Source organism: Clupea harengus, chromosome 14, assembly GCF_900700415.2.
Source record: "Clupea harengus chromosome 14, Ch_v2.0.2, whole genome shotgun sequence".
Taxonomy (NCBI): domain Eukaryota; kingdom Metazoa; phylum Chordata; class Actinopteri; order Clupeiformes; family Clupeidae; genus Clupea; species Clupea harengus.
Window position 1 is genome coordinate 26,364,577 of NC_045165.1, and position 25,033 is coordinate 26,389,609.

Consider the following 25,033-nt stretch of genomic DNA (forward strand, 5'->3'; position numbering starts at 1 on the left):
CAGCATTGTACATGTGCAGGAGGTTAGAGTCCCAGTCGGGCAGGAAGTTTGTTGTCGTTCCTAAGCTGGTCATCACCTCTTTAGTTCAGAGAGGTTACATGAGCAGTAGGTTAGAGGTCAGGTCAAGCAGGCAGTTTGTTGTTGTTCCTAAGCTGGTCATCACCTCTTTAGTTCAGCCGCAACATCCCTGGCAGTGGGGTGGTAACGATAGCCTCCCTTCCCACAAATGTATCAAATGCTTTACAACACATCTGCATACTTTAGAAAATGACACATAGCAGGAGGAAATACAAATGAAAGAGTATATGGCCACAGTAGAGTCATGTCATCACACTGTTGCCTGAATAAGAAGCTGTCATGACCTCTGCAAGGACGTAAGGCACAGGCCTGGTCATCAGAATGATAGATTTCAGTGAGTGAAGTCTTTTTAAATGTACCATTCAATGCCAACATGACATGATAATGGAATAAAATGTTGCACATCCACCAAAGTTACTCATTCCAGGCGTTCTGGTGACAGAGTGGTAATGAGACAGACGTCATTCTCCCTACTACAAATCAGAGTACCATCAAAATTATTTAGAAGCTCTTATTTTAATGTTTTTGACGTAAAGACTTTTCCTTACTGATCCACCCGTTTCCTTCCTGACTTTTATTTTGAAGATAATACAAGACGTAATTGCAAAGTCCGGGTGTTCCTGTTAGTCACAAGCCTTCTGTGTAGTTGTTTGTCCGGCAGTTTTTTCGACACTGTGGATTTAAAGTGCACGTAGTTGTTTTCATTTAACGCCGGCAACTTACCTAAGCAGTTTAGAACTGCAAGTTTAGGTGGCGGGTTGATTTCTGCAATATGTGTCAGTTAAGTGAATTTGTATTAATGGACACATCCATTGGTTGCATTCTGCTCATGGTCGCCGCCGTCTATGTAGTCCTGCAGGTGTTTCGTTTCATCTTCGCGGATGCCGACTTTACAATGCTTTGGGCTGCCTCTTTTGGAAAAAAGCCTGGTAGTGTCAATGTCAAATAATATTTCTTTGTTAACTGTCTGTTTTCACATGATATCTGAAGTTCCTGTTCCTGGAGCACCCCTGCTCTGCACCCATTCTATTGATCTTTGCCCCAACCCCAACCTAAAAGTCAAGGTCGTGGTAACTCTCTTGGTCAGCTGTGTTCAGCTAATCAAATGTGCCACTGACGAGTTCAGTCAGGTATACAGGGCATGGAAAGACCGGAAAACATGAAGAGGTGGGCTGTCCAGGAGCAGGGTTGAGCAACTGTAGCTGTATCTTGTAATATGGCAGTGTCCTGCCAGAGAGCTTATCGGTCCATCCACCCAAACGATTGCATGCACTTGTCTTTCTAGGTCAAAGTTTGTAGGCTTACCACAGTGTTCCCATGGTCATGGGAAGCCTGGAAAAATCATGTAATGTAGTTTACTAATTGAAATGGGTCATGAAATGTGATTTTGTCGTATAGTGTTTTCCCCTATATGCATTACAGCGGCACACTGCCGCTTCTGAACTGGGATCGCCTGTTAACATTTCAGACGGTTTATTATTCATGACAAAACGTACATTCCTTAAGCTAGCTATAGATAAGCTAAAGATATTATAGTTTAATGCTATAGGTCTACACTACAGGGCAAATAACTAACTAACGCCAGCCTGAAGTAAAGTCAGTGAGTACTGTACAAGCTCAGTGTAGTGGGAAATTCTAAACACAGAGATAATGTATTAATAACATTAAAACGGTTATGATGTGCATTTCAATGTCCAAATCTGGCACAATCAAACACAGTGCTCAATGCTCGTACAGAAAAGAATGATCCACCAACATGTCTTCCATGGATAATATGATGTTGAGTCAATTTCTGCAGCGTTCACTTAAATTTGACTTAGCCTAATTAGCTTGTAAGAAAAGGAAAGGAAAAGGTTGTCTTTTGATTTTCATTTAATAAGTAGGCCCAACATGAGGAGTAATAGTGGCAGTACGTGTTGGTTGTGAAAGGTCATGGAGGACATTTCAGTTTTAACAACACCACTGCACACATACCAGCCTGGCATATAGGATTCTGTCTGTGCTTCTAGACAAACCCCTTTAACACATTTTTAAGGAACTGCATGAATCATCAGTGCACGATCATTTACTTGACAGATATTAACATCATGTAACTTGTGTGTCAATTAGAATCTCAACTGAGGGGCCGGGTTGTGTGGATTACTGGAGCGTCCAGCGGCATTGGGGAAGAGCTGGCCTACCAGCTGGCCCAGATTGGTGCTCAGCTGGTCTTGTCAGCACGCCGACAGAATGAGCTGGAGAGAGTGAAGCTAGAATGTTTGGGTGAGTCCCTGCACTTTGCCAATACTCAAATGTGTGGTATGATAGTGGTGTCTGAATGCCTTTTCATTTTATGCATTAGCAGTAGAATTGAACATCACCATTTGTATGGTAAAGTGAAGCATGTTCCTTCCTGACTGTAGGACGGTCCAGACTACAGGAAGAGGATATTCTTGTTCTTCCACTTGATCTCCTGGACAGGAAGTCTCATGAGGCAAAAACATCAGCTGTACTTAAGCATTTTGGAAAAGTGAGACTTTAAACTTGTGTTCGTAAGTTATTTTAGTTTGAGTCCCTTGCACTCCCTATAGTGCCGACCGTTCATGTGTATGACTGTGTATGTAAGATTCCTTGGTTTGTTAGAGCAGAAGACCACATACTCCGAACTGGGTTACACATAGGAGCCCAGTCATGGGAACTTACAAGTCCTATAATATCCTTGCTGCCTTCAAACCGCTGGCATGGTTCCTGAAGTTTAGGAATTGAATTTGGATATGCGTGATACAGTTTCAAATTTCTTGATATGTAGGTGTTCACAAATGTGCACATTTTGTGCTTCAAGAGTGAGGTGGTTGCTAGCAATGCACCAAACAAATGGTCATGAGTGTTCACCTTTAAAGTTCTTTAGAAAGCCAAAGAATAATCTCTGAGAAGGTTTACACGTGACTGATGAACGTGTGTGTCTATTTGATCTAAGATCGACGTGCTCATAAACAACGGTGGACGCAGTCAGCGATCACTCTGCCTGGAGACCAACATGGAGGTGTACCAGGCCCTTATGGAGCTCAACTTCCTGGGCACGGTGTCAATCACCAAGCACGTGCTTCCCCACATGGTTCAGAGGGGAATGGGCACTGTGACCACAGTCAGCAGTGTCGTAGGCATCGCAGGGGCACCCCTGGCCACTGGCTACGCCGCCAGCAAACACGCCCTGCAGGTGAGGGGAACGACCACACTGGTGTTTGCTCGGAGACTATCGTTCACAGTCCTGCTCTTACTGTTCTCACGACTGCTCTGCAGGGCTTTTTTAATTCGCTGCGGATAGAGCTGGCTGATTCCCCAGGGATCACCATCAGCACTATCTGTCCGGGACCAGTGCAATCACAGATCGTCCAGAACGCCTTCACAGAGAAGCTGAGCAAGGTTGGAACTCAAAGCTGTATTTGCAACTTGTATGTTTCAAATAATTGCAAGAGGACTTGATGGTGACCAAATTCAGTCATCTCAGATGTTGTTGAATATTGTTTTTATAACAGATTTGGTATAAATGTTTTGTTGATGTAGCTATGAAAGGCTGTAGTCTGATTTAGACATTGCTTAAATAGAACTCTAATAGATAACCGTTATGTCCTTTCCATCTCTTTTAGTCAGTGTCGCAGGCCGGAGATCAGCAGCACAAAATGACAACCTCTCGCTGCGTTCGACTTATTTTGTGTGGATTGGCTAATCGAGTGAAGGAGATGTGGATCGGCCAGCAACCATTTCTGGTGTTTTTCTATGTGTGGCAGTACACACCCACCCTAGCCTGGTTTGTGACAGGTAGACTGGGCCAGAAGAGGATTAAGAACTTCAAGGCTGGACTGGTACGTTCTGTTACGTATGGAACCACAGTTTGGCATTGTGTTGATTAGTATCGTGAACCAATGTTGGTGTCCGCTGCTAGTTTCTTAACAAGGTTTAAAAACCTCAGTGAAACTTGTGAACCGAGTTTTGAAACCTCAGCAAGTCAGGTGTGCTATAAAGCAGGCTAGGGTTGTGGACATGGGTTGATGTCAGGATGGGATGGAAAGAATTTCGGGAATACCCGTCAACCTGAGAGTGCTTAATCTTTCTTTTTCTGTCTTTTACAGGATGCAGACACTGCTTACTTCACAAAGCCAAAAGTCGCCTGAAGGCCTGTGGTGGCAGTCTGAGGCTCTGTGTCTTGATTTGATGTCACATCTGCTGAAATATTTGATTCCTAATTGTATTAACCTAGTCCAAATGACACAAAAACATTCTAAATCTACCTTCGGGAGTGTTCACAGTATCATTGCAATTCAGTGTGTTTACACCCTAACAAAATGATTAGATGTTCTGTACACACTATCTCTAAAAAAAAAAAGGAGAAGCATTTTTTTTTTGAAAAAACTTTTACTGTAATAAACTGTACATACAATAACATTTTACAGAAATAAATTGTATTTATACAAGGTTTACTGCAAACAGAGAAGTGAATACATGGACCACCACACTGAAATTCAAAACACTGAAGGAGTCTTCAGAGAGGGGGGGGGGGGGATTGCAAGCCCAATACTTAGTGTTCTTATATGGGGAGGGCGGGGTGGGGGGTGTAGTGTTCAGTTAAAGTTTTGCAAGAACTCCTGTGGTTTGCAGTTCGAAAGGATTGAATAAATATGGCCATCTGATGCTGTTCACATTTGAAAGGGACACCGTTGTAGTCCTCCAGTACTCCTGCAGTTTACAGAAACGTAGTGCAAAGCCTTTCCAAAGAGCCTTTCAGGCCACGCCTTCATGAGGGCTGAGGAAGAGTCAAGCCACCGGATCCAAATTCAGGAGATGGCAGAGAGTCTTGACGCCTGCACCCGCAAAACCACAATAAAACCAGAGGTGAGCTTCACACGCCAGCTCTCCAAGAGCCAGTTGCTTGATCCACCCATGCCGTAAGCGCTTCATGTTCTGAGGCATACCGTCAAAATGTAGGTCCTCAAACTTTACAGCCACGTGTCTCTGTGTGTGTGTGTGTGTGTGTGTGTGTGTGTGTGTGTGTGAGAGAGACTTTGTTTGTTTTCCCCTGTTCCTTTTCATCCACAACATCTTCTCTAATGGAACCTATTTTTGGCATTACACAAAAGAGTGAGTTCCTTCCATGATTCCCCAGTCTTGGTGTCTGTGTGCGGTGGTTGTGTTGTGCTGTGGGCTGTTGCTAGAGGCAGGCCAAGTGCAGCGGGGCGGAGGAGTAGATGGGGTAGCCCAGGGGTGGGTCTGCAGCCTGCACAGTCAGGTTCCTCAGCAGCACCGGGTGGGCCTGGATGCTGTAGCGCTCCTCGTCGTCGTTGGTGGCGTACAGGAGCTCCCAGGAGAGGTTGGCCCACTGCCCCCGCACCCCTTCAGCACACACCTGACCCACATACACCAGCTGCTCCTGCAGAGTCAGCACCCGGCCTGTGTACGTCCCCTGTTAACAGACACACCACACACACACACACACACAGGTAGATGAACAAGCCATCGTTACACGCTACTTATGAATTCTCCACACACATCATTAAATCAGTTCTTAAATTAGACTGTGGTTGTAATGGTGTTACCATGGCGAGGTCATGACCCAGAGAGAATAGGAACGGCTTTTCCTGTCGCACACTCTCCTGCCAGCCGTGGTCCGTCGCCGTGCCGATGTACCAGTGGTGCTCATACTCGTCCAGAGTGGCCTGAAGCTCCTCTGGACTGTCCAATGGTCCAAGACTCGCCTGATCAAACAGGAGCTTGAAGCTGTACCTACACACACACACACACACACACACACACACACGCAACAGAACTTCTGTCATTCACAAAAAGTGTAATGTAATGTCTTACATTGAAGCCCATACTGGTGTCTCCCCCTGGATGTCAAAGTCCATCATTACAAGTTTCTTTTTGCATTCCAAGTCTGGACACTAATGTTGGGGCTGGGACATGATATGAAGTTTCGTAACCGAACAGTTCGAACCCACTGTACTTTATGTGTTATGTTAAAGAATCTCACCTAAATGCTTTGAGTGCCAACTGGTGCAGCTCTCTTCTTCCCTTCAGCCAATCCAGAGCTTCGCTCCAGGGAGCTCCACCCCCATAGAGGCGGAACACCAGGCTGGGGCTGGGCAGCTCCGCCTCCAGGCCCAGAGCCACCAGGCAGGACAGCGACACCTGCCCGAACAGCTCCAGCACGTCCCTCTCCTCCTGCAGGAGTGCCACCGTGTGCTGACCCCCCACGGTCAGCCGGCCCACGGCAAAGTGGAACCAGTCCGAAGGGATGAGGGGCTGCAGCTGCAGCATCTGCGGCGGGGCCAGAGGCGCCGTCCTCCACTCCCCCGGCAGCAGCTGCGAGTGGGGCCCGCTGAGCCTCCGCTGAGAGGCGGGGAGGGAGGAGGCATCGTGCAGGCCGCCGCTGCCACGGTCGGCTGCCGGCAGCCCCAGGCCCAGGGGCCGCAACGGGGGCAGCGCCGAGAGCGCCATGTTCTCGTACAGGCTCAGGACCTCCACGGAGCCCGGCAGGGAGAAGTTCCTCTCCTGGGGCTGGGCCGGCCTGCGCGTGATCTGCGGCCCGAAGAGGTCGTCGTCGTCCAGCCAGTCGGCCGAGGAGCTGAGGCTGCCGCGCTGACCCGGCGAGGAGGAAGATGACGAGGAGGAGGAGGAGAAGGTGGAGGAGTGAGAGCCCGGGAGGTGGGTGGAGAGCTGCACGTCTCTCTGCAAGGCGCGCTGGGAGCTGCTGCTGTTGGCGACGGGCGACAGCGGCGCTTTCTCCTGCAGCTGCGGCGTCAGGCGGTCCCTCTGGGCGCAGCGCTGGAGCAACAGCCACAGCAGCACCTTCACGTAGTCGCCGCGCAGCTTGCGCAGGTGCTCGTGGGAGTCGATGATGCCCGTGAGCACGTTGCGCGCGTCCGAGTAGAGCTTGACGGGCAGGGCGCAGCAGGGGGTCAGCGTGTTGCCCCAGTGGGGGTTCAGCATCTGCCGCCAGTGGTTGGGCCTGTGGGTCTGAGCCAGCGCCGCCTCAAACACCTCGTCCATGCGCCGGGCCTCCAGAGTGTGACAGGACGTCTCCTGGAGCTCTAAGCCCTGAGAGCAGAGAGGAAGCAGAGACACCGTGTAGGAGTAAGAACCAAACACCAAATTGGCACATTGTATATTATATGTGTGGTGGTAGTAAGTAGTGTGCTCATTTAGTATAGAGGGTATAGTATGCTGTATAGTATGGTGCAATGGTCTGTAGGTGCAGTCAAGTGTAAGGCGCAGAAGACCGTGGTCAGTCTCTGCTTAGGTACCTTGATGTTGAGGGTGCAGTAGCCGTAACCACGCTCTAGCAGTGTGAGCCACATCACACGGTCCTGGAAACGACACAGGAAGTGAGAGCCAGGTGGGGCGGCACCTGAGGGAGGGAACGGATATAAAACACCAGTCACCAAAATGACACACACACACACACACACACACACACACACACACACACATACACACACACACATACACACACACAGAAACAACAGTCCACTGTAATCGGGCAGATTCCAAAAGTATGTATGTGGTGTTGGTTGTCCAGAGGTTGGTTAGTGAATATAGAGAATAAGTACAAGACAATGACAAACGACGGCAGGAGAAAGATGAAGATAGAAAGCCGTTGTCTCACTCACCGAGGGCTCCGCATGCAATTGCCCCTCTGAGTGCAGAAGCCAGACGGGTACTGAGCTGCTGGTAGTACACCGAGTCTGGGCAGGGGCAGGCGGTGCCAGGGGTACCCGGCCAGGAGCGCAGGGGTCTGGGGAAGCCCACCAGAAAGATGGGCAGAGTGAAGAGGGGCAGGAGGGGCGCTGAGAGGAGGGCAGAGAGGACTAGCTCCGCCAGCAGGAGCGGGCACAGCACTGCATTCAGGGCCAACATGGCGCTGGTTGACTGACGCCGCTGTTTGGTCTCAGTCCACGACGTCACAATCACCGTCAGGGCAAATTTAAGCTTGGAGATAAACTGGGAGGCGCGGTCAATCAGCAAGCCCACCTGTGACAGATGCCAAATCAAAAGTCTATGAGCATACCGTATGGTTATTTAAAAAGGGACCTAGACGGTGACCAGTTATTCCAAGAATAAGCGAATACTAAATTTGATCATTTCAACTACATCTGGAGTAACAGTTTAAATCCACACGAATGCAGAATGACCATTTCTGTGACCACACTCTTGACTCAAACCTTAAAACCGCAGATTGCAACTTACCACCAGCAGCTGTACACCTGTGCCCAGGCTGTGCCACCCTGTTGCTGGTGCCCCAATTGAGCCAAGCCTCACCAACACCACCACCACCATCTGGAGCAGGGCATCCTCTGAGCTCTGCCACACCTGCAGGTCAAAGGTTATTAGGTAATAATAAGTATTCTCTGTCAACCTACTTCTGACCAAATCTGTCTTCTCAGTACAAACTGGTGTATTCTAATTCTAAAAGATTCTACACTCTATTGACTGGACAAACTCAATATACATCTCATGACAAGTTGCTTCCATACTTTCATTTCCCTTCTCAACACATCCTAAGAAGCATATCAAAGATATGCGTGTACACTAGTGGGATGACGATAAAACACATTTATGCATCTCTCTGGATTTGCCTGTGGGTTAGATGTGAAATGGTACCATTCTGAAAGCTCGAGTGAAGCCCACTGCTAGTGATGCTGTGCTCAGGTCCTGCAGAGATCCATCCAGAGCCAGGAAAGCAATCATGGCGAATGGAGACACTGTAGAAAGACAAAAAACTAGCTCTAGCTAAACAACGAATAATGCTATAAGTCATAACATTCCAGCTGTATACTGTCACTGAAAATTTGAAGTTAAAAGCCACTTCACCGCCCTCTTAGGACATGAAAAGCCACTCTTACACTCTTGGAAATCTTTAGATTTGGATTCTAAACGACGATTATAAATGTATTTCTTACCCAGATTGAGCAAGACCCTCCTGAGGTAGCCAGCCAGTCGGAGACACCTGCAGCTTCTTCTGAAGGCCTGAGAACAGCCCATCTGTCTGGGGTACAGGGGGTTCCGCAGGGTCCCTCCCAACAGGAACACCCCCTGGATCTCCCTAAACCCCCGGCTGAGAACAAGGAGACAGATGAGCATGTAGCCCACTGCAGCCTGGGCCCCGTTGAACCTGACCGAGGGTAGGACCTCCAGGGGAGCTCCATCCAGGCTGAGGTTCCCTGTATGGGTGGTGGGCTCATAGAGGTAGTGGTGGAGCAGACCCCCATTAGCCATCGCTCCTGCCAAGAAGATCAGACACAACGGCAGGCCCTTCAGGCCCAGAGAGAGCGTGCTGGATGGGGCCCGCCTGTGCCCGAACACCGCCCCCAACTGGCTCCCATCCTGGCTAAGCAGGTACCCCATGCCGACGGTGAAGAGGACCACACCCAGAGTGGAGGGGATGAAGAAGGTGCTCACAGCCACACCGGCTGAGATTAGGAACATCACCAGAAGCCTGACAGGAACACATGCGCAAATAAGGACCACAAAAACAAACAGATAACCTTTATGAAACCTAGCAAATTTCATTACAGATCCTCTCATCAATGCTTGGTGTAATCTTAACTATTCCTAGAGCACAACTATATGCCAAGTCACATTAACTAAAAATAAACTCGTGCCATTGAATATTTACTGGGGCCCATGTTTGTGATGAGAGGGAGGGGGTGGGTGCAAGTGTCTTACCTGAGGTTTGTGGCCATGGGAGAGCCGCCGAGGCCCAGCACCAGAATCTGCTCCATGGCCCACAGCAGCAGGGCATCCGGAGGGGGCAGTGTGCCCAGTGCCCACAGTACGGGCAGCACCACAAACACCACATGTAGCACTTGACATGCCAGCCGCAATTCATTCATAGGGTCAGTCAATCTGCACTCAGGGGAAACACAGAGACAGACAACTGTTTATAAAGCATGAAGGATGTGTGGACTGTAGGTAGATGCCTGCAATGGGATTTGTATAAGCTCCTGTAGCCGGTTGTACAGAACTTATTGTTGCATTTGTAGCAAACCTTTACATGCAGATTAGTAGATTTGAACTATATCCAATATAAAAGTGTGTGTGTGCGGCCTTCTCACCTGTAGATCAGGTCAACAGCGATGAAGATGAGGATGTATAAAGGTCTGGTGAGTGCTGTGATCTCATACGTGTCCTGGGGCTGGAACGTGGCCGTCTCTGGGGGCGTGTTCACGATCAGAGCGTACTCCCCACTGCACAGCGTCACCCAGCTGAGAGCGAAGACTGGCATCGCTGCACCCATGCCCCCATACAGGGCGCTCAAGCTGCCGGGCAGCAGGTACCAGGTTCCCAAACCGCACAGCATGCCAGCCAACAGCGTGTGCAAGACTACGTTCACCATGAACTTCTTCCCTGGCACAATGAAGCGCACAGTCTCCGGTGCCACGCAGTGTGAGAACTCCACCTCCTCTTCATCTGCCAGGATGTTGTTCTGTGCCGACAGACGCTGGACAACCCCTGACCTCCGTGCCACACACTGTGCCAGGGTCTGCAGTATGGCGGCCACAGCCAGCATGAGTCCCCCCGAGAGAGTGGCAGCATAGGCATCGCCCAGCAGGCCTACCTGATACAGCACGGTACCCACTCCGCCAAGCATGCAGGGCGTGAGGAACAAGAGCAGCTGGTGCAGGTAGACATATGGGGGGGCACAGTAGCCCAGCTTGAGGCGTGGACCCCCCAGCAGTGTCTGTGGAAAGCGCTTCCAGAAGAACTCCTGCTTGTAGTCGTTGAGCAGGGGAACCTCAGGCCCCATAATGAAGGCAGACTGCTGGGGAGGCCGCCGCTCACCTCCATGCAGTGCTAAAGGTGCCTCACATCTGCTCTGCTGAAAGGCTTCATGATGAAGTCACAGAAACGGCATCTCTGAGTGAAGAAAGACAAAGGAGGATTAGGTACCTGTGAGTGACCTGTTTATCTAAGTGCATGGCAGTGCTTTTACATGATAGTAGCCTACTTGATGAGTTTATAGACGCCATTGCACTTCATTTAGTATAATACTTTGTATAATATGGCCAGGGCCTACTGTTTAGCCTGTATGTTACGAGGTATAGCGACCCTAATTATTAATACAATAGACATGCGCCTAACATGAGCATTTTATGGATTTATCACCCAGTGAGAAGTAGATATTTTTTTTTTTAAAGTTTTAAACAAGCGCTCGGACCAAATTAAATTTTAAAATAGTCGAATTGCTCAAATATTTAAAGGTTCACTGAAGAAATTAAATTGAAAATGTTTAGCTGTGCAAATGTAGAAACAATGTTTAAGAAAAGCTATGTAACAGCTGATTAAAAGTTCATTAGCAGGTAATATGTGAATGTCTGAATCTTTGCGCCGTGATGGTTGAGGGTGGCGTAATTTTTTCCCCGTCGTCAAAAGGGGGTCCTTCCATGAAAAGTTTGGGAACCACCGACCTAACAGATACATGACGGTCACTTAACGTCAGCTAATGTGTCATCTCCACTGAACATTTCACACATTCAAAATAGATAATTGTGAGCTAAACTTGTTGAACTTAGAATAATACAAAAATATTGAAATGTAGATAACTAACGAGGTGTTGTAGTAGGTTAAGGCTTACTTTTTTCTGGCTAGTGTCAGTTTGAAAATGTATGTCATATTCAGATACTTACAGATGTGTTTGTGTATCTCCTAGCCAACTTCAAGTTGCGAATACACATAACGGTAACCTTTCTACATTGGCAACTGTATCGAACTAACGTTAGTTATAGTCGATGGCTAGGTTAATGTTTCCTTGTTTCCAAGGACCCAAATCGTCCCTGGTGTTTCTCAAACAAGATTTCATGAAACACTGTGCCCATGACAACGTACATCATCGACATCTTAGTATGTTAGTCAAGTGTCCTACTTTCACTACACAGAAATGTAGCTTGCTCCTGTTAACTTGCGGCGAACTTAAGATCACCGTTTGGCAACTGATGTGATCTGCTGCTTCACTACTACCATGCTGTTTAGACAGCTAGCAAGTTACGTTAGTAAAGGAAGCGACGTACTCAATAGCTAACATTACTTGGCTAGCTGGATAGCTACGTTTGCTAGCAGCAGCCCTATCTTATGTACAAAGGCCTTATAACGGATGTAACATAGGTTACTAAATGATGACAACAGTCACAAAAGTTAGGTTTGGGATATTCAATAGTGCCCATCTCATATGGCCTGTGTAACTGTAGCTAGCAAGGGTGGCTAGCTAGCTAACGTTAACGTCAACAACTAGCTAACCGTTAGCAAGCTAGCTACATCTAGTAAATAACCAGTTTACACGGTTTGCTCTTTAACAGATCTAAAACCACCATACTATGTTACAGTCAACGACAACCATGGTGTTCAACGTTGTATAACAAAATGGTTAGCTGACTAGGTAACTTCTACTAAAAAAATAACGGTCAGCTTCGTCAAAACACTGACCTCCGTTATGGATGGCAATAATGATCGGTTCAGCCAGGATTCGGAACCACTGGTTGACTTGGGTTGTGTGCTGTGCATGGAGAAGCCGCCTTAACTGTTCCTCAGTTACAACATGCAGATATCGATCCATCAATCATCAGTAGAACACATTTTCCCGGATAATTATCTTGCTTACTTAATCATGAGAAGAAATGAGACAATAAAGATCTAACTGATTCGTCAAAGTGATCCTCACCGATTTGTTGTTTGTTCACGTGATCTATAATGCTGACCCACCCCTTTTTTCTATGCAATTTGTCTAAAGTCTAAATGCATCAGGGCAGAGGGGATTCGCACCCGCCGAGAAGACAGTTGGTATTGTGTTTCTTTGCGCTCAAGACCTGGAGCGCCAACACATTTTAAAGCAGCCCTGTTGGTAGTTTCTTCTGAAAGGAGGTGAACACACGCATGCTCTGGCTTGACGCAGCCAGGCATATAGTGTGAAAAACCATACTGCCTAACACATTGACTGTTTTTTCTCATATGAACTGTATCTCAGCAAAATCTTTAAGATTGTTCCATGTCTTGTTTATATTTGTATTCACTGACTATACTTTGACAGCTTTAAAATGATTAATCTCTCACTTCATGCCGTTGTTTGTGGCATCTGGACCTACATTAGGACCTGCAGTAAAGACCTAATCCAGCTGCAGTCTTCACTGTATCTATGTTGTGGTTGCTGAAGTCTTTGTCCAGATAGTTATCATGTGTGGGAACATACCCTCTAAACAAAGGCCATAGAGAACTATAATTTTTTTGTCACATATTTATATTTTTATTGTTAGATACATACATATTTTAAAATATTTTGTCAACAAAAAGTACCCCTCCCCCAACATATTAATGTATGAAATTCAAATTGATATGAATCAATGAAAGTAAAACAATATATAAATATAATATAACAATATATATATATTTCCGCCATGGATTAAAATGAACACTGCCTTCTGTGTGTACAAGAAAGAGAAAATGTTTTTGTGTGCCTCCTCTGCACTTCTACATGTGGGAAGGCTTTGGGCCATTGTTGCTCTGGAACCTGTCAAAAAAAAGAAAAGAAAAGAGTATTAGTGTATCTCTATGTAAATGTGCGTCTCTGTCTGTGCATGCATTTGTATGCATATACGAGTATGAGCACACGTGGAATGTGTTTGTTACCTGTTGTCCTCATCAGGGTATGTGAGGAGGATTTTGTGGCCGCTGGGCACAGTCCCGCCTCTTAATGGCTGCATTGCAACTTCTGCCTGACCCCCACGACCTTGTTTCTGCTTCTTGCCTGTGGAGGGCAGAGGAGAGGTGATGGAAATGGACAGAGCTCCTGAGGGGATAGAAACGGAAAGAAAAGCAAAGCAAACTAAATGTTGGAGGAATAAGAGCGGAGAGAAGATGAGATGAGATGGGTAAGTTGGAAATAAGAACGAGGAGCAGATAAGAGAAGATAGGCAAAATCAGTACGTACTGTGTGTGTGTGTGTGTGTGTGTTTGTGTGTGTATATGTGTGTTTTCTTCTTACATAAAGGTGTGTGAGTGAGTGTGCGTTTTCTTCTTACATACAGGTGTCTGAGTGAGTGTGTGTGTTTTGTTCATACGTACAGGTGTGTGAGTGTGTGTTTTCTTCTTACATACAGGTGTGTGAGTGTGTGTGTTTTCTTCTTACATACAGGTGTGTGAGTGTGTGTGTTTTCCTCTTACATACAGGTGTGTGAGTGTGTGTGTTTTCCTCTTACGTACAGGTGTGTGAGTGTGTGTGTTTTCTTCTTACATACAGGTGTGTGAGTGTGTGTGTTTTCCTCTTACGTACAGGTGTGTGAGTGTGTGTGTTTTCCTCTTACGTACAGGTGTGTAAGTGTGTGTGTTTTCCTCTTACGTACAGGTGTGTGAGTGTGTGTGTTTTCCTCTTACATACAGGTGTGTGAGTGTGTGTGTGTGAGTGAGTGTGTGTGTGTTTTCCTCTTACGTACAGGTGTGTGAGTGACTGAGTGTGTGCGTTTTCTTCTTACATACAGGTGTGTGAGTGTGTGCGTTTTCCTCTTACGTACAGGTGTGTGAGTGTGTGTGTGTGAGTGTGTGTGTGTTTTCCTCTTACATACAGGTGTGTGAGTGTGTGTGTTTCCTCTTACGTACAGGTGTGTGAGTGTGTATGTTTTCTTCTTACATACAGGTGTGTTAGTGTGTGTGTTTTCTTCTTACATACAGGTGTGTGAGTGTGTGTGTTTTCCTCTTACGTACAGGTGTGTGAGTGTGTGTGTTTTCCTCTTACGTACAGGTGTGTGAGTGTGTGTGTTTTCCTCTTACGTACAGGTGTGTGAGTGTGTGCGTTTTCCTCTTACGTACAGGTGTGTGAGTGTGTGTGTTTTCCTCTTACGTACAGGTGTGTGAGTGTGTGTGTGTGAGTGAGTGTGTGTGTGTTTTCCTCTTACGTACAGGTGTGTGAGTGACTGAGTGTGTGCGTTTTCTTCTTACATACAGGTGTGTGAGTGTGTGTGTTTTTTTCTTACATACAGGTGTGTGTGTGTGTGTGTGTGTGTGTGTGAGTGAGTGAGTGAGTGTGTGTTTTTCTCTTACGAACAGGTGTGTGAGTGACTGAGTGTGTGCGTTTTCTTCTTACATACAGGTGTGTGAGTGTGTGTGTTTTCCTCTTACGTACAGGTGTGTAAGTGTGTGTGTTTTCCTCTTACGTACAGGTGTGTGAGTGTGTGTGTTTTCCTCTTACGTACAGGTGTGTGAGTGTGTGTGTTTTCCTCTTACGTACAGGTGTGTGAGTGTGTGTGTGTGAGTGAGTGTGTGTGTGTTTTCCTCTTACGTACAGGTGTGTGAGTGACTGAGTGTGTGCGTTTTCTTCTTACATACAGGTGTGTGAGTGTGTGCGTTTTCCTCTTACGTACAGGTGTGTGAGTGTGTGTGTGTGAGTGAGTGTGTGTGTGTTTTCCTCTTACATACAGGTGTGTGAGTGTGTGTGTTTCCTCTTACGTACAGGTGTGTGAGTGTGTATGTTTTCTTCTTACATACAGGTGTGTTAGTGTGTGTGTTTTCTTCTTACATACAGGTGTGTGAGTGTGTGTGTTTTCCTCTTACGTACAGGTGTGTGAGTGTGTGTGTTTTCCTCTTACGTACAGGTGTGTGAGTGTGTGTGTTTTCCTCTTACGTACAGGTGTGTGAGTGTGTGTGTTTTCCTCTTACGTACAGGTGTGTGAGTGTGTGTGAGTGAGTGTGTGTGTGTTTTCCTCTTACGTACAGGTGTGTGAGTGACTGAGTGTGTGCGTTTTCTTCTTACATACAGGTGTGTGAGTGTGTGTGTTTTCTTCTTACATACAGGTGTGTGTGTGTGTGTGTGTGTGAGTGAGTGAGTGAGTGTGTGTGTGTTTTTCTCTTACGTACAGGTGTGTGAGTGACTGAGTGTGTGCGTTTTCTTCTTACATACAGGTGTGTGAGTGTGTGTGTTTTCCTCTTACGTACAGGTGTGTGAATGTGTGTGTTTTCCTCTTACGTACAGGTGTGTGAGTGTGTGTGTTTTCCTCTTACGTACAGGTGTGTGAGTGTGTGTGTGTGAGTGAGTGTGTGTGTGTTTTCCTCTTACGTACAGGTGTGTGAGTGTGTGTGTGTGTGAGTGTGTGAGTGTGTGTGTTTTCCTCTTACGTACAGGTGTGTGAGTGTGTGTGTTTTCCTCTTACGTACAGGTGTGTGAGTGTGTGTTGTCCAAGAGGATCTCCTGTCCAAGCAGTGCTCCTGTAGTCCCACTTCTCAGCGTTGTTACCCGGGATATATATGGCAGCAGAGTAGGGAGGGCCATGTCCACTGCAGCACACTAGTCACACAACAGACACACTCAGAGAAACGAATGCTGTCTCTATGGCATAGATGCTACTCTTTCTTAACACATACATTTGTTTATGTGTGTGATGTGTGTGGATATACAGACGGGTGAAAAAGGAGAAACCTGAATAAATGAGAAACAGATGCTTCCACACAGGTGCACTGCTTGGTACAATTAAGCAATGAACCTCCAATCATGCTGCGATACGTGAGGAAAAAACAGAAAAGCAACTCCCCCTCAAGTGACTGAGCATGTCAGTGCAGGATGTGATCAGACTGTCTCAGCAAGAACAGTCTGTTGACAAATACATAGAGAAGGATATTATTATTGTATGGTTGCAGTGCATAAACCCCTCATTACAGAGATGAATGCACATTTGAGAGTTCAGAGGTGCAAAATCCATCAGCACTGGTTTAGAAATGCTGGAAAAAAGTGATCTGGTTAGATGAGTGCATGTGTGGTGTACACCAAGAGAATGGTACAGGCCTATATGCTTGAGCCCTACAGTGAGGGGATCTGCATGGTTTGGTGTGGGTCCACTTGTCCCCTTAGAGGGAAGGGTCACTGCAAATCAATACAAATTGTTCTGAGTGATCACCTTTGTCCTATGATGAAACCCTTCCATCCTGATGGGAGTGGTCTCTTCCAGGATGATAATGCCCCCATCCATAGGGCACGAGGGGTCACTGAATGGTTTGAGGAGTATGAAAACCAAGTGAATCATATATTAAGGCCTTCGCAGTCACCAGATCTCATTCCAATTGCACTCCTATGGGAGATTTTGGACCAACGTGTTTGACAGCGCTCTCCACCAGCATCATCCAAACACCGAGTGAGGGAATATCTTTTGGAAGAATGGTGTTCTGTCCCTCCAGTACAGGTCCAGTACAGGTCCACACTAGTAGAACCAATGGTGAGGCACATTGAAGCTGGCCTGGCAGCTTGTGGTGGCCCAGCACTTTACCAAGACACTTTATGTTGGTTTTTCCTTTTATTTGTCACCCGTCTGTAGATGCACAGTCTGCATTATGTTTCCATAGGTGTGATTATGTTTGCCCGTGCATGTTGTTTGAGTGTGTAATCTTACTTGTGCATCTGTGCTCAGTAACTCAGCTCTGGTTCGCTCCTCCAGTGTGACCATGAGTCCATCCAGCACCTGCAGTCTCGAGAGGCGTAATACCACTGCTGGCCTGTGGAGGGACCGTCGTGCCACCTGACACACACACACACACACACACACACACACACACACACACACACACACACACACACACACACACACACACACACACACACAAAAACATGTCTCTACCCAGCCCATTTGTGATGCCGCCTTATGTGTCTGCAAGTGTGCATATATGAATATGCAAGTCAATAATAATATAATATTTGTATTTGTAGGAGAATGGCATGATAAATTATGAACATGTGTATACTTTCCTGTACGTACCAATGTGTGTATGTGTAGGTGATTGTACGGTGATTGTGTGTGTTAGTGTATGTGTTATCTTGCGCAGAACTCACTGGATTTCCTGTTACAGACAGCTCTATTAGAGATGGTAGAACCTCCAGTTTCTCTAGTTCAGTGAGGTCCTGCAGGGAGTACAATTCAGTGTTGGATCAAATAGCATATTCTTCTTTTATAGTGTCTCTTAAATGCTTTTCTACATTTTTACAAAAAAGGTTTTGTTTTATCATTATAATTAATTGTACATAAAACAAGGACAAAGACATTTAATACATTATAAAGTAAGGTTATCACACAAAAGACAGAGTCAATTCAGACAATTTGCTGGATGTCAAATAACTGTACGTGCAAATGGAATGAATATACAAAAAGAAAATGTAAAGCAAATGAATAATACATAAAGTAAAATATTCTATAGCCTTATAAACTGCACAAGAATAAAATGACTAATGGTAGTGTGACTGATGACTATAATGCTAACATCTGTGTGTCTAGTTGTGTGTGTGTGTGTGTGTGTGTGTGTGTGTCAGTGTGTGTGTGTGTGTGAGTGTGCGTGTGTACCTCCAGCTTGTTCATGCTGAGGAAGAGTCTGCGCAGCCGTGGCAGTGGCTGCAGGTGAGTGAGGTCCTTCAGGCGGTTCTCAGACAGGTTCAACTCCAAGAGGGACGTCTGCGAGAAGAACGAGTTCTCAGTCAGAACCCTGATCCGGTTGTGGTCCAGAACCAACTCCTGCAGGGTGGTCAAGCCCTCCAGCCCCTCCACTAGACTGATGTCATTTCCTGTTGATATGTACACAAGAAAAATGAATCACAATCATTCACATGATCACCACCAACCACCTACATAAGACTGGGATCATGCATGAACTGACGTTATTTCTCCATACCTTGCAGAAATAGAGCTTTCAGGTTGGTCAGTCTGCTCAGCTGTACATTGGCCAGATTAGTGATGCCATTGTGACTCAAATGGAGAACCTCCAGACTGGACATCAGTGGCTCAGCACTATCTCTTGGATCCCAATCCCTCACAGACAGAAAGATACATTTCAGTCATTCAGTGCCAATCACTAACATACCCAAAACCCTCAGGCCACAAAGGGAGGAAGCTGTGCCATACCGATTGGCCTTATTGGAGCCCTGTTGCCCGTATCCACTGGAGCTGACCTTATGGTAAAGCATCTGTCTATTGCTCATTTGCACAGGCAGCTTCTGGCGAGGTAAGATGGACTCAATGTGGTTGTAGTTCAGGCAGAGAGCCTCCAGAGACACACGCGGCGCACAGACATGGGGATGAAGACATGCAGAGACAGATTAGTGCACAGAGCAGATTAGGGGAGACACTGGGGGGGCTTCATATTTCAATTCTGACTGCAAGATTAGGTCTGGCCAAAGTCACATGGCTATTTCACAACGTATCTAATCGAAATGAGTGATGTACAATGATTTGCAGGCTGATTTGTAGGCTGCTCTTCACAGGAAAAGCAGCAATGCTAAATCAGTGCTGACATATGGCCATTTCCTCTACCTTTGTACTGAGAAGAACAAGATGAACAAGTACAAATACTACCATCCGGAGTTGGGGGGAAAAACACACATACCTTGACCTTGGGTAGGAAGATGAGGCCACTGAATGAGGTAAGATTGTTGTGCTCCAGATTTATGCTGTGAAGATTCTGAAACAGGTCAGGGGGAGCTAGATCCACCACCCTGGAAAGCAGAAGGATTAGACAGTATCATGACATAATTATGTGTCCACACACTTTTGGCAGCTTTTCCACCATGTAAGTCCATACACAAATATTTGAAGCTATTTCTGGCTGCACAGGTTCTAAAAACAACAAAGACAAGGTGCAATAACTCTAAAAAGGAGATGTTTTTAGTACCTGAACTATAACAATGGGTAATCAATGAAACTGCCATTTTTAGATCTTTGAACCATATGGTCCATTTCTGGTCCATCTACATTACCTTATGGAGGTGTACTGTAGATCCAGCTCAGTAATATCTTTGTAGTTGGAATGGCCAAGTTTCTCTGCCACCATATCTGGGGTCAGTCGCCCTCCAAACGTATCCTTGGCATTATCACACTCTGACACTTCCTGCAAGTGTTGACAACGTAATTAGCACATCAAAATAAAATGAGTGAATGTACATCCTAATAAAAAAAAGAGGACTTTGGAGTCCCTAGTGACATGACCAGCGCTGCTGAGAAAACCACTTAATGCCCTTTTCAGGGGGTTGTAACACAGTGATCTAATCCTCCAGGGCTACAGAGGGTACAGGTCTCACCACAGCCACCCCATCCAAGGCCTTGAGGGAGGGCAGATGGAACACCACATAGATGCGGTAGTTCTCCAGCTTCTCCAGCAGCGGGTTCCTATACAGGTCCAGGATGATCAGGTTTGTCAGCGCCTACAGGGAATGTTATGGGATATTATTTCCAATCATACAGACACATAAAACATATTAAACATTATCTGCTTAATGCAACTCTGGAGCCAAGCACCTTAGTCAGAGACACTTTCACCCTAGACGTGGAGTAGTATTGGACATCAGTCTTACCTTAGCAACCCCAACAGTAACGTATGACCAGTGTGAATTCACTACCATCATAACTGCCATTGTGGCTCTTGTGGAACCAGTTACTGTCGTACTTTCCAATTATCTTCCAATTTACTATATTCCTATATTTGAGCACATTGTTTATTTCTGTTGGATCAGTTTTGAACCTTTTACCTTGAGGTTATAAATATCCCTGGTGGTTGAAATTTTATTGTTGCCCACATACAGCTCAAAGAGTAGGCGTGCCCTCTGAATCCCATACAGTGAGCCAATGAAGTTGTTCTCTGCGGACAGGAAGTGAAGGTTGGGGAGGCGGTCGAGGACGGTGCCATCCAGCGTTGTCAGCTGGTTCCCACTCACACTGAGACGAGTGAGGCGGTGGAGATGGGAAATACCTGAAGCAGAAATACATTCGTAGATGTACGTAGATGTTGATGGAAATTCAGAGAATGACAGAAAAGCATAAAAAGAGGCAGGTCTGTCCAAAGGATCTTGTTTACCAAGAGACTTTGTATTCCAATTGGTCACCTTTCCTACTTCCTACTTCATCCTACGTTGTTACTATAAACACTTCCTACTTTATACACTTGTCCTACTCCAAACTTTATACACTGCAGCAGTGGCGGCGCCAGAGATTTTTTGCTGCAGGTGCTATGGGGGTGCTCGGCGTTTTACCGAGGGTGCTATGAAATTAGGGTGATAGCATACGTGTCACATGGTTCTCTACTACAACACCTCCCCACCATATCGTCATATCTGTTTACATGTTTGCTCTCTGAAGCGTCTTTGTGGTCCATGAAAAGCGCCATACAAATCGATCGTATTATTATTATGATTAGGCTGCTTCCGACGGACGCGCACATAGCCGTGTTCCTCTGCGACGGTCACTGACAAAATTCCGCAATCCCAAATACTTCACTTACTTCAGTGGGGGTTAAAGTTGGCGCCAGATGGCCACCAGGTCACCACTACCATGTCTGACAAATTAAACATAAATAGTTCAATACATTCTAAACTAAAGAGGGCAAATTAGAATAGCAGATAGAATGAACTAAAACAGTCAAAGAGTCAGAAATGCTTTCAAAAAGTATATATTATGTCAGGTCACAATCAATAAAAACATAGAAGCTTATGTATACCTGGCTAGCACAGACAGACTGCTCGTCCTAGGCTAGAATCTCTGATTTTTTAAGGCGGATCCAGAAAAATCCCCTAAAGAGACCGCATTAATTAATGTTACACATCTAACAAGACCGTTCCACCTTAAATCTTAAACGGTGTAAAGATGCAGGCCCCTTTTAAAAGTGAATGAAACAAAACAGTAGGCACTCAAAAACACAATAATCAGAGCTAGATCATTGTATCATTGTACTATAAAACTCTTAAAGAACAGGCAAAAATGCAAACAAAACTATGCTGGAAAAGCCATAAGCAAAACCAAAATCCGGGCAGACCAGGTGTAGCATGGCTAGCACCCTCAGTAGAGGTGTAAGGTTAAACTCTTTGACCACGACGTTCCTCTTCTTCTAAATCAGATTCCGATACCCCTTGCATTTCTTCTTCTTCTTCAACGTCACATGATTATTCTACTCGTGGAATTTTGGGTATCAAAAACCGATCCATTATTGTGAATTTGTTGATACTACCGCTTGACTTTGACTTTGGCTTTGACAGTGCACTAGCTCTCTTTCTCCTTCAATCGTCAGGAAACGTCAAAGTTCACGCATGCGACGTGTCTGTGTCGTGCTACTGAACAATCTGTTCATTTCAATCTGTTATTATTTTCTTTTGTGATTGAAATATTATTATCACACAATACATTAAATTAAGAACGCAGAATTAAATTAAATAACAATAATAAATAAACCATTATTTTCTTGGGGGTGCTATGGGGGTGCTATGGCTAATCCAGGGGGGGCTATAGCACCCCCTAGCCCCCCCCTGGCGCCGCCCCTGCACTGCAGTGTCTCTCTGGCTGGATAAGCAGACAGATAGCCATTCAGTGAAAGAACCAGACAGACAGGCAGACAGACTGAGTTTGTGAATCTGACCATCCAGCTTGCAGAGGCTGTTGTTATCCAGGGACAGCTCCTCCAGCAGAGTGCAGTTGTCCAGACACTCCACCCGGCCCAGCTCGTTGTTGTTGAAGGAAGCCCAGCGCAGGTTCACCAGCTTGTCCAGGTTAGTGAGACGCGTCAGGCCCTGACCATCGAGATTCAGAGACGTGATCTGGGGGAGAGAAGGAGGAGGATGTGCCCTTCTTATTGGAACCACTCATAATGTTATACTAGTGCTGTCAGTTTAACGCGTTATTAACGGCGTTAACGCAAACCCATTTGAACGCCGTCAATTTTTTTATCGCGAGATTAACGCGTTTTTTTTTTATTATAAATTATTATTATTTTTTTTTTTTTTTTTTGATTAACGTTCTTTTTGGCCTCGCAAACTGTGTAGTAGGCTAACGTTACGGTTTCAGTGAATGGTGAGCGCGATACGGCGAAATGGATGATAAAAAGCTTCTGAATGGAAAGTTTACTTTTAAAAGTTGTGTTGTGCAAAAGAAGCGAGCTTCACTGTCGTCTAAAAATGTCAACAGGCAGCTCGCTGTTCATTGTTTCTGAAATAAGAGGCCTCACTGCTATGTTCCCAGCAAACTTGAAAAAAAGAAAATATTAAGCCATGGTTTAACTGCACTATAGGCTGAGTCCTTGTTTACCTGAAATGTGCACTTTATAATTTTATTTTGTACCGCCCTGTTTGGCAATGTTGGTTTTCAATCAAATAAAACATTTGCTTAAAGCAAGCCAATCCACTTTTCCATGTTGATAGGGGCATTAAAATAAAAATAAAATGATGGAAAAAATAAATAAACGAAGGGACATTTAGAATAGATACAAATTTGCGATTAATCGCGATTCATTTTGAGTTAACTATGACATAAATGCGATTAATCGCGATTAAATATTTTAATCGTTTGACAGCACTAGTTATAACGGTTCCAAGCGGCATCCTTGCATTCAGTGTGTTTCTCAGATGGGTTAACCAGGAAACAAACTTACCACCAATGATACAAATTCCAAGTCAAGGTGCTGCTGTTTATAAAATTCAGAGTATTGCAATTTAATTACAATTAGACAGGTGTTCCTATAATCATTTTCTAGGAAGAGCTCTTTTGTGACCCCCCACTTTTACCTTGCTGGTCCAGCCAGGTGCCGGGTCAGAGCGAAGGTCAAAGGGCGAGGGCTTCAGGTGTGTGAGAAGCTGAGCTGCAGAGAGCAAACTGAGGCTGCGAGGCCGTTCAGCCTCTGTGCGGGAGTGAGCCACCAGGCAGGCCTGCAGACACACACACACACACACACACACACACACACACACACACACACACACACACACACACACACACACACACAGAAGCTTGAATTGTAATAATAACCGTAACCGTGTAAATGCCTGAAATAACAAAGTACCTAGGAGTCTGTATGTTTTCAAAACTTTCAGCCAGACGAATGCAGCTCACAGCAAAATACTGCCTGGCAAAACGGGTTACATTTTGAAAGTGATGTGGGGGACTGAAGTCCTCATACTTCATTCTTTTGTTCAAGTGACACCTTTTTTTTCTAGGTCCCTGTTTTATAGTGGAATACAAACATGCAACTAAGCTGTCCACCTGGTTGGATTTAAGGAGAGAAAGGAGAAGGGGAGCTGCAGAGACCTGGTTGATCCTGGAGCCCACGGCGATCTGGACCGCTGCGGCGGCCTCCTCCTCTGTGATGAGGACGTCGTCCAGGTGAGTGAGGCTCCTGAGGCGGCCCAACACCAGCGTCCGCACCGACTCGCACTGCCAAACACACATGAGGAAAGGACGCAAGTCTTAGTCATTAGCTGGGCCACTGTCTGTTTTAAGCAAGTCCGCTTAGGATCTTATAAAACGACACTACTCTTCACTACTTGCTACTCTAAAACGACATTAAATGGTTTATAAATAAAGCAGGTCATAACTCTCCAACTTGACTAAGCGCTTCATTTGAGACCGTGTTCAAATATCAGTTCTCCACAAAACAATGACAAGTGTAGTCGATAGCCAGTTCCAGTCTGAGACCTCGGCCCTCACCTTGTGCCAGGGGTTGTGGCGTGTGTCCAGCCGCAGGAGGGCGGGGGCGTGCTTGCGCAGGATGGCGGTCTCCTCGCGGACGTGGCTCAGCTGGTTCCAGGCCAGGTCGAGCTGCTTGAGGCGCGGCAGGCCTCGTAAACCATCCAGCGAGAGTATGTGGTTGAAGCTGGCGTCCACACTCTCCAGGTTGGGCTGACGGACCAAACCGCGGTCAAATGGTTAAAATAGTACATTACGAATGTTTTACACAAGAGAGAAAAACACACTCCACTTCAGACCTTAGACTGTGGGGGCTTCACATGTTGTTTCATTTGTTCTAGCCTTTTCTATGTGATGCTGTATTTACTCTGGATTAAGCTCTGATGCACAGCACAGAATTCCTCCTCCTTAATACTGCAGTCCTCATAAGGTTTTGAGATAACCTTCAGATTCAGTTTCATCACAGTTTTATTTAGGGGAGGTTCATGTGGTTCATTGTTTGATCAAGCGGTGTGTTCTTGTTCATT

At 45.9% G+C, this 25,033-nt stretch overlaps 3 protein-coding genes across 5 annotated transcripts in view; 1 reads left to right on the forward strand and 2 right to left on the reverse strand.

Annotated features, from left to right (window-relative positions):
* Window positions 1-516: 516 nt before the first annotated feature.
* Window positions 517-4,531, forward strand: dhrs7 (dehydrogenase/reductase (SDR family) member 7). Its single transcript, XM_012838099.3, has 7 exons — window positions 517-1,007; window positions 2,188-2,340; window positions 2,481-2,587; window positions 3,035-3,274; window positions 3,358-3,480; window positions 3,705-3,920; window positions 4,188-4,531. The coding sequence occupies exons 1-7, from the start codon at window positions 851-853 to the stop codon at window positions 4,227-4,229; spliced, it is 1,038 nt and encodes a 345-aa protein (XP_012693553.2). The 5' UTR covers window positions 517-850; the 3' UTR covers window positions 4,230-4,531.
* Window positions 4,451-13,003, reverse strand: pcnx4 (pecanex 4). 3 transcript variants are annotated; one of them, XM_031580350.2, is made up of 11 exons: window positions 12,710-13,003; window positions 10,170-10,971; window positions 9,781-9,960; window positions 9,015-9,550; window positions 8,716-8,816; window positions 8,302-8,424; window positions 7,725-8,085; window positions 7,359-7,462; window positions 6,086-7,152; window positions 5,649-5,835; window positions 4,451-5,515 (listed from the first exon to the last, which is right to left on the reverse strand). In XM_031580350.2, exons 2-11 carry the CDS (start codon window positions 10,859-10,861, stop codon window positions 5,264-5,266), a joined length of 3,603 nt encoding a protein of 1,200 aa, XP_031436210.1. In that variant the 5' UTR covers window positions 10,862-10,971; window positions 12,710-13,003; the 3' UTR covers window positions 4,451-5,263. The 3 variants fall into 3 exon arrangements, with proteins under 3 accessions (XP_031436210.1, XP_012693552.1, XP_031436209.1); XM_012838098.3 differs by having other exon boundaries at window positions 12,535-13,003; XM_031580349.1 differs by lacking the exon at window positions 12,710-13,003 and adding an exon at window positions 11,742-12,526.
* Window positions 13,004-13,404: 401 nt separating this feature from the next.
* The window catches only part of lrrc9 (leucine rich repeat containing 9), a 19,310-nt gene continuing 7,681 nt past the window's right edge, over window positions 13,405-25,033 (reverse strand). Inside the window, exons 17-32 of the mRNA XM_042709719.1 lie at window positions 24,528-24,719; window positions 24,129-24,254; window positions 23,609-23,749; window positions 22,468-22,645; window positions 20,591-20,811; window positions 20,144-20,266; window positions 19,823-19,953; window positions 19,453-19,561; window positions 18,972-19,111; window positions 18,742-18,878; window positions 18,417-18,634; window positions 17,912-17,980; window positions 17,475-17,600; window positions 16,249-16,378; window positions 13,732-13,849; window positions 13,405-13,612 (exon numbers count right to left, since the gene is read on the reverse strand). Of these exons, the coding sequence (XP_042565653.1) occupies window positions 13,573-13,612; window positions 13,732-13,849; window positions 16,249-16,378; window positions 17,475-17,600; window positions 17,912-17,980; window positions 18,417-18,634; window positions 18,742-18,878; window positions 18,972-19,111; window positions 19,453-19,561; window positions 19,823-19,953; window positions 20,144-20,266; window positions 20,591-20,811; window positions 22,468-22,645; window positions 23,609-23,749; window positions 24,129-24,254; window positions 24,528-24,719 (2,199 nt within the window). The 3' untranslated portion in view covers window positions 13,405-13,572. The remainder of the gene's footprint in view (window positions 13,613-13,731; window positions 13,850-16,248; window positions 16,379-17,474; window positions 17,601-17,911; window positions 17,981-18,416; window positions 18,635-18,741; window positions 18,879-18,971; window positions 19,112-19,452; window positions 19,562-19,822; window positions 19,954-20,143; window positions 20,267-20,590; window positions 20,812-22,467; window positions 22,646-23,608; window positions 23,750-24,128; window positions 24,255-24,527; window positions 24,720-25,033) is intronic.